General features: G+C 42.8%; 1 protein-coding gene across 5 annotated transcripts in view; it reads left to right on the forward strand.

Annotated features, from left to right (window-relative positions):
- The window catches only part of ST3GAL5 (ST3 beta-galactoside alpha-2,3-sialyltransferase 5), a 29,078-nt gene extending 21,640 nt beyond the window's left edge, over positions 1-7,438 (forward strand). For all 5 annotated transcript variants that reach the window (XM_061466884.1, XM_061466894.1, XM_061466875.1 and 2 more), the window contains 3 exons: positions 1,942-2,128; positions 2,934-3,092; positions 4,785-7,438. In XM_061466884.1, coding sequence (XP_061322868.1) covers positions 1,942-2,128; positions 2,934-3,092; positions 4,785-5,048 — 610 coding nt within the window. In that variant the 3' untranslated portion in view covers positions 5,049-7,438. The remainder of the gene's footprint in view (positions 1-1,941; positions 2,129-2,933; positions 3,093-4,784) is intronic.
- The last annotated feature ends 1,248 nt before the right edge of the window (positions 7,439-8,686 follow it).

Genomic DNA, 8,686 nt, shown 5'->3' on the forward strand with positions numbered 1-8,686 from the left:
TGAAGATCATCCAGTTCCAACCCCTTGCCATGGGCAGGGATGCCTCACACTGGACCATATCACCAAAGCCCTGTTCAAACTGGCCTCGAGCACTACCCAGGATGGAGCATTCACAACTTCTTTGGGCAACCTGTGCTAGTGTGTCACCACCCTCGCAGTAAAGAACTTCTTCCTTATATCTAACCTGAACTTCCTCTGTCTCAGTTTGAACCCATCACCCTTTGTCCTATCACTACAGTCCCTGATGAAGAGTCCCTCTCCAGCATCCTTGTAGCCTCCTTCAGATACTGGAAGCTGCTTTGAGGTCTCCATGCAGCCTTCTCTTCTCCAGGCTGAACAGCCCCAACTTTCTCAGCCTGTAGACTTCACATGCAAAACATCCATGGGCAGAAATGAGATAGAAACCAGTGAAATTATAGAAAGGTAGACAAACCTGGCATTATCCATCCATATGTTCAAGCTTTCAGAGGCAGGCTTTAGGACTCGCCTCTGTCTTTTCCTCTTGGTAAGTTGGAATGCCTATTTGAAGGGTTTTATAACAGCTTTTTCAAACACAGTAAAAAAATAATTGGTGCTTCAGCATCCAGTTTGCTTACACACTGTACAGCATGCTTATCTTTCCTTATCTTTACAACATCAGTGTGTGCTTTCTGTGATTACCCATATTCTCTAACATGTGAATGAAAGGAACACATGCTCTGTATTTGTGCCTTCTGAATGCTGCTGTTTGAACTTTCTCTCTATTTTGAATTGTGTGAAGTCACAGATAAACTTAACACCAGCATTTCCCCAGGTTGCTTTGTAAACTAAGGAGGCCATGAGCATGATCGGGGCTGGAGCACCTCTCATATGAAGACAGGCTGAGAAAGTTCAGCCTGGAGAAGAGAAGGCTGCGTGGAGACCTTGGAGCAGCTCCCAGTATCTGAAGGGGGCCTAAAAGGATGCTGCAGAGGGGCTCTTCATCAGGGACTGTAGCGATAGGACAGGGGGTGATGGGTTCAAACTTAAACAGCGGAAGTTTAGATTGGATATAAGGAGGAAGTTGTTTACTGTGAGAGTGGTGAGGCACTGGAATGGGTTGCTCAGGGAGGTTGTGAATGCTCCATCCCTGGCAGTGTTCAAGGCCAGGTTGGACAGAGCCTTGGGTGACATGGTTTAGTGTGAGGTGTCCCTGCCCATGGCAGGGAAGTTCAAACTAGGTAATCTTAAGGTCCTTTCCAACCCAACCTGTTCTGTGATTCTATTAATTGCTGTGTTTAGGGGAGTGCTCTATACAGTGAGTCAAAAGCACTGACACAAAGGCAGACAAACCTGTCAGCATATGGAGGGGCAGGGAACTTGCATTAGCTGCTCTCTGAAGTTAGAGCTGGCAGCATGAAGGCGACTTTTCTGCTGATACAGAAAAGTTTGTGGGACTTCTGCTGTTCTGTAGAACTGCACATGGAGCTGGATGATGCTGTTCTTGTCAGCAGTGTGCTGCATGTGACATTTTAGGTTAGCTGGAATGATGTAATCCACAGGATGCATTACACTGCATTGGTAATTTAAATGTCTTTATGTAATACTCATGTGTGCATATATGTAAAAAAATATAACACAGGCAGCTTCCTGTGTGTTTTCTTTCCCTTCTTCTTTTTAAGCCCCTCTGAGTTGGCACAAGGCAATGGATATTAAACTTTGCACTGCTTACTTTCCTATCCAAGCTTTTCTTCTTGAAGTTTTCCACTTGTGCCAGATGATCTATTCATAGGATTGGCATCCTCCCAAAGATCAGGGATGGATGAGCGAGATAAGGAACACTGAGATACTGAGGAAACACTCTACTCCACTCTTATGTGGGCCAGATAAAAGTTCTTTGCTTCAGTGTCTAATGTTCCCATGAGATTGTAACCTATGCTTATTAAATACAGTTTCTCTCTGTTCTGGTGGTTTTGTTGTTAGGTTAAATGACGCACCAGTTCAAGGATACACAGATCACGTTGGTAACAAAACTACTATCCGGATGACTTACCCAGAAGGAGCCCCTCTCTCTGAACACGAGTACTCTCCTGCTAGCTTGTTTGTGGCTGTTCTGTTTAAAAGTGTTGATTTCAACTGGCTTCAGGCAATGGTTAAAAACGAAACCTTGGTATGTAACCTGGCACTGTTATGTTTGTATGAATTTAGTTTGTTTTCTAATGGTGAAGAAGCTGACTGATCTCTTACCTCCTGATTTAGTGTACTGAGGATCTTTTGTGTAACTGTGATGGTTTTAGCTCTGTCTCCTAGTTACTGGTAGTACCAGCATTCATGTTGAAGCCCCATGCTGACAGTAACACTTTTGTGCAGCTGTTGGTGGTTTGCACCAAGCTACAAGGCCTGTCTAGTGCTTACTAAAGTTGGTTTCATTTCACATCTGGTTTAAGTGACTTGAACAAGTCTTCAGAGCCTGAAATAGAAAGGAAATTTTTGGATTCCAGTCCATCTAAGTCTGCTGCTACAATAGGCATACATGCACACATACATAATGTGTGATTGAAGCATCACAGTTCTTAGTTCACATTTCTCTGTGGTTCCAAAGTTAAGAGGTTGTTTATTTCTCACTGACTATTTAAAGAAGTGCAGAGATTCCAAAGGAACTGGTAGAGAAGTTCCATATTTTGAAACTATTTAAATGGGTGGTTTCCACCTCCTTCAGTCTGTGGGAAGATCATTTCTGCCAGGTGAAAACCAGTAGCTAGGTTTTTCTGGCTACAGATTGAAAAAGTGCTCTATGATTGAGAGAGAAGCCAGCTTGTGAAGTTTAACACCTACTAGTTGAGGTACACTGGTGTTTCTGAACCACCTCAGCTAGAAACTGAATCCCTGATGAATTCTAGCACTTGTGTGCTGTGTCTGCCAGACACTCTGCAGTCTCAGTTTCCCTTTGCTGAACTGTGTTTTCTTTCTCTCAGCCTCTGTGGGTGAGACTCTTCTTTTGGAAGGAGGTTGCTGAGAAAATTCCTTTTGCATCAAAGCAGTTTCGGATTCTGAATCCAGTCATCATCAAAGAGACAGCTTTGGACATTCTACAGTTCCCTGAACCTCGATCCAAATTCTGGGGTTGGGATAAGGTAAGAAGCTTCCTTTTAGGTGAGGGAAACATAGAAAGTAAAACGAGGAACTGATAGACATTTGGGGCTCTTCCTTCAGTATGTTTTTTCTGGGGAGTTTCAGAGCTGATTTCGAGTAATAGGAAATTAATGTGCTCTCAAAGGACTGTTGTGTTTTCTTGTGTGAAATTGAAGTAGGATTTCAGCTCACCTTTTTAGGTGAGGCATTATGCCTGTGCATGCTGACATCAAATGTCATGGTGCTCATGGGTCCCCACGTGGAATACTGTGTCCAGCTCTGGGGTCCCCAACACAAGAAGGATGTGGAGTTGTGGGAGTGAGCTCAGAGAAGGGCCGTGGAGATGTAAGGGCTGAAGCAGCTCTGCTCTGGAGCCAGGCTGAGAGACCTGGGCTGGTTCAGCCTGGAGAAGAGAAGGCTCCTGAAGGGGAGACCTTAGAGCAGCTCCAGTGCCTAAAGGGACTGAAGAGAAATCTGGAGAGGGGCTTTGGCCAAGGGCCTGTAGGGACAGGACAAGGGGAATGGCTTTAACCTGCCAGAGGGGAGACCGAGATGAGCTCTTAGGCAGAAGCTCTTCCCTGTGAGGGTGCTGAGGTGCTGGCACAGGGTGCCCAGAGAAGCTGTGGCTGCCCCATCCCTGGCAGTGTTCAAGGGCAGGTTGGACACAGGGGCTTGGAGCAAGCTGCTCTAGTGGTAGGTGTCCCTGCCCGTGGCAGGGGCTTGGAACTGGATGAGCTTTAGGGTCCTTTCCAACCCAAACCATTCTGTCAGTCTATGATAAATTCATTGCGGTACTGTTTGTTCACTCACCCATTATTGTGACTGGTGTTAAATATTCAAAACAAGCATTTGATGTACACTAAATGTGTTAAGAGCAGCCGTGCTAAATCAAGCCATTAATTAGCTATGGACAGGTGTGTCCCCAGCTGCAGAGAGTATGAAAACCAGGCCAGCGGAAAGCAGCCTTCCAACTGCTGGGCTGGCCACGTGGGTATATCCTCCCTGTCCTTTGCTCTAGCCATACTATGAAGTGATGAATCACCCAGTCTAATTACACACTGCATTTTTGTTATTTTCATTATTTGTTTGAGAAATTGGGTGTCACTAGTTCTCTTGAACTGTGAGAAAATAACCATCTTTGTACCTCTTATGGGAAAGCATTTAATGGTATTGCTAGCACACAAATGTGTAAAGCATCTTCTCACATTTAGTTATTAAAATGACCTAATGCATAAAGCTGTCTTTTAGTTGAATTGTAGTATACCTGCCTTCTTCACAGGCTGCTCAGTGGGATACTCTGAAGAATCCTGTTAGAGAGCTTGTTGCCCAAGACTGCAGTACATCAGGAAATGTCAAGTTTAGCTGCATGTTGGGAGCTGAGTGTTTGGAGCGAGGGTTCACTTGTGGTTTAACTACACAGTAATGGGGCACGTTGCCTGCATAATAATGTCAGTATTCATAGCCAAAAGTCTTGTTAAAGGCAAATACTCAAGTTGTGTTAGTATTTGACCTAGAAGTTTTTAGTTTTACTTGATTATTTGATTCTTTAGTTGTAAGTGATTTGAGTTTGGATTGTTCAACTGATCTCAGTTTTAAGTGAGTAGAGAGAATAGACAAAGCCGTTAGTGTTTCCAAAACCTAGCAAAGGTGAATGTTTCAATTCAGCAGGCTTCATTTATCTCCCCCCTTTTCAGAATGTACCTACAATTGGGGTCACAGCAGTTGTTCTGGCCACGCATTTATGTGACGAAGTGAGCTTAGCAGGATTTGGCTACGACCTGGATCAGCCCAGCACACCTTTACACTACTACAACAACCTCTGCATGGCTGCCATGAACGGACAAACTATGCACAATGTGACAAGTGAAACCAAATTCCTGCAGAAACTGATCAAAGAAAAGGTTGTCAAAGACCTCACTGGTGGCATACATTGTGAGTTCTGTGGCACAGACAGCTAGTGATTGAAGTGCAGTGTGGTTTGGATGTGTTAAACTTCCAGAGGTGGAGCTGGAGCAACCTTTTCACTGTCTTTAGGTATTTAAAGTGTGTATAAACTGGACGTGGAATCTCTGCTTTTTTTTTAATGTCATTTTGTTGGACTTTTAAATGTCTTTTGCTGCCAGATTTTACTTTGCACATTTTTTGTGAATAACCATGTAAATACGACTTGGATTTGAAAGAGATTCATTTAAAATATGTAATGTTTTAAGTTGTCTGAAGAAAAGCAGAGGTTTCTGTTTTCAGATGTATATAGTACGCACAATGCTAAACCTGAGTCGTCTAACAGCATACAAGAGGGTTTTCTCCACTGAACTACTGTCTCTGTTGATCCAGTTCTTGGTGTCTGACTCCTTTTCATGCATGCCATGAAAAGAAAGGTGAATGCTTCTCAAGTCTCTCAGTTCTTGCAGGTTGAGCATTGTGTTTCCTCCTTTAGTATTTATATTCATTTGGGTTTGTACTAATATTTTTTGGGGGGAGGGATGCGAAGGAGGAATGTGGGATTGAAGGTGAAGGAAAAGGAACTGTTATGGCAACAACTGAACAGTAAGTACTTTGGTGCTTTGGCATTCATGACTTATATTAAAATCATTGCATTAACGTTTTGGGTTAGAATCCTGCTTCATCATGAGGCATGTTTGGGCCCAGGGTGCACTATATGAGGATTTAGCCACTAGGAGGCTTTCACTTGAACCAGATCACTTGTCATTTCCATTTCTTAAGACCCAGATAATGCTTCTAACTACTTGATGTGCAGCAGAGTTCAGCTGGCCCAGTTAAAGTGGCATTAATACAAAATCCACCCTTTTTCTTTTCTTTAAGTGACATGAGCATTGCTGGTTCTATAGAACACTGGTTTCCATGAATCTTCCAGTTAGCAGCAGCAGGATCTATGACTAGGTTAAAATTTCCACTGGTTTACTGTATGATCCTTAAGTAATACATTACAGATACTGTAACCTTAATAGTTTACAATGGTGATAACCCTTAGGGGTTCTAGTGTTGACTGTTTAATTGAAGGGAGAAGTAGAGTTGTTTGCTTTCCTGTATCAGCTTTTAAGTCAACAACTGGGTGAGTGTAAGTTAAGAACAAAATCACATTGAGGAAGTAGTATGAACTAGCAGCAAGCTAGATACCTGCTGGAAACAGCATCCTTAACCCCAAAGCTATAGATTCATGTTCTTGTGACTGGAGATCAGTGCATTGCAAAGAAACTGGACTCTGCAGATCTGTCAGCAAGGTTTTGATGTCCATTTTTGTTACTAGTAGAGTAGTAGGTATGACTGTGTTTGCACTGAGTAATGTTAATCTCTGTGTGAAAAGCTTTCTTTGGGAATGAAAGCTTGTTAGCAAATTGATCAAAGCTTGGCCTTGAAACCTTGTTCTTTGTCAGAGACTCTCCACATGGTGAACATTCGCACTTATGTTTTTGCTATGGGTGGAGATATGGATGTAATTGTAGTTCTGAATGTGGGAGAGCAAGATGAGGGTGGTTGGATTTTTTTTTTTTCACTTTTGGGTTTTTCCTCTATGGAGAGAAGATCTAATGTATGATACTGTTAGACCACAGGAGCAGCAAACTGAGCCTCACTGTTATACTGAAAGGCAGTAAAATAACATCAGATCATAAAGCATAACCCTGAAGAGTTGTGGGACCTCATCTTTCCTAAGTCCTGAGTAACTGCATGTCCTTGAAAGCCACTTATGGATGGGGAACAAATGCTTGTCTCTGGCACTGTCTGTTTATAGCAATAATAGTAATCTAACTTCTCCATGAAAACCATGAGTTTTTGTACTAGCAATAAATTTCAGCTCTTATTTTATTTCTTGTAAGTATATTAATTATATTGTTTAATTTAAAAATATTCCAAGTGGGAAGAGTTTTATACAGATAGTCTTTGAGTTAATATATTAAAATGTGCTTATTGTTTTCTCCTGGTATTTAAACTGGAAGCAAAGTACCTTAGTTTCATTTGGTGTTATGAAGTTTTGGAGGATTCCAGAACATGTGCATTGGGAGGGCATCCTGAATGCACCAAATTGTGTTCAAAGCACTTGGTCCCTCACCAGTTTGCTTTATCCAGTAACTTAAAAGTAATCAGTTGATCTATCAATGTAAATGTCAATAGCTTTTTGGAGATGCTCTATTTACTGTCAAACCCTCAAATGATGTGGAGGTAGGATTGGAATTGTTTTCCCACTAGTCTTACGGCTCGTGATAAAACACTGTTCTTCATGGTGGTGTGTGCTGCATTGAGTATGTCTGTGCAGGCTTGAGCATATGTGGAATAGCAGCAAAGTTCAGGTTGCAAAAAGCAATAAACTGATGAAACCACTTTCTACTTCTGTAGTTGTCTGTCTGCAATTTGTTCTGCCTCCTTTAAGGGTTTTACATGTCTTACTGGTCCAACTGAAGGGCTTTATGCAATCCCAGGCACTGGGGAAGAGGGGAGGTAGTGACTGATGGCAACTCCTTCTCCCTTATTGACACCTTTTAATACCTATCGGTGTAGTTACATCTCTTGATGCCTGGAAGAGAGAGTCCATGTCAACACTGACCGTGTCATAGGCTTCCAGGATTGTGACTTCAAGTAGATGAGACTGGGTTATAGCACTTAAATTTAAGGCTGTGTCTCCAGTGATGGAAGCAGCATCTGGTCTGTGCTTCAGTCTTGCTGGAGGTGATCTATGAACAGAAGCTGTTTGTGTCTCTGTGTTGCTGTGCCCCAGATCTTATGCTTTGCAAAGAATCTGCATCCTCCCTTGTTGATAGGCTTTAATGGTGTTTGTTTAAAAAGCCAACGAAGAATCTGGAGCTGTGATAGTAGTGTTCCACATCAGGAATTCTCTTTGTAACTCTGTGTAGGAGCCATCATAGTTAAATATGTGTCTGACCTGTTCTGATACTGAAGCCTTGCCAGAGAACATAGCTTCAACTTTGTCCTCCCTTGGATTTAGAGTGGTGAAGTACTTGCATTATCCGTTATGCTTTCGTCTTTCAGGTGGGGTAAGTAGAAACTCTCTTAGGACTAAACAATTCTGAAACTGTTTTGAAGATTTAGATAACTTGTGTAGCTTTTTCTTTCAATGTATTCAGGTTTGTGTGACCCACATAGGGAACAGCAGAGGACATGAACAGGGTGTTTGTTTTGGTCAAACAAACAGGAGCTTTGAGTTACCAAGTGGGACGTTTTGGTGCTGTTTCTGCAGTGTTTCTAGGAGACCTGCACCCAGCTGGTTTATCTTCGGCTGGAGACAAACTGATGCCTCCTTGGAAGAGTACCACAGGTAATGATTTGTTTGTTCTTGCATGAGAAGACACATAGAGCTGCTTGACAGAATGGGAGGGTGCTGAGGAGGGTGGTTGCAGTCTGTGAGCAGTTGACACTGGAGCTAGACATTGAGCTCATAGGGTTGTCTGCCGAGATGCTGACGAAAGCAGTTGAGACTCTTCAGCAGATGGATGTGTGCTGATAGCTTCAGCTCTCGTGCTGCAGTTGGATCTACAGCAGGAGATGGGAGGGGATCAGAGGAGGCAGCTGCACACTGGGAGTGGGATCTCTGTGCCTGCTGTAAGGGGCAGATGAAGGAAGA

Source organism: Pezoporus flaviventris, unplaced genomic scaffold (assembly GCF_033815535.1).
Source record: "Pezoporus flaviventris isolate CSIRO_AGI_PZ_B2104156 unplaced genomic scaffold, CSIRO_AGI_Pfla_v1 ptg000002l, whole genome shotgun sequence".
NCBI classification, from domain to species: domain Eukaryota; kingdom Metazoa; phylum Chordata; class Aves; order Psittaciformes; family Psittacidae; genus Pezoporus; species Pezoporus flaviventris.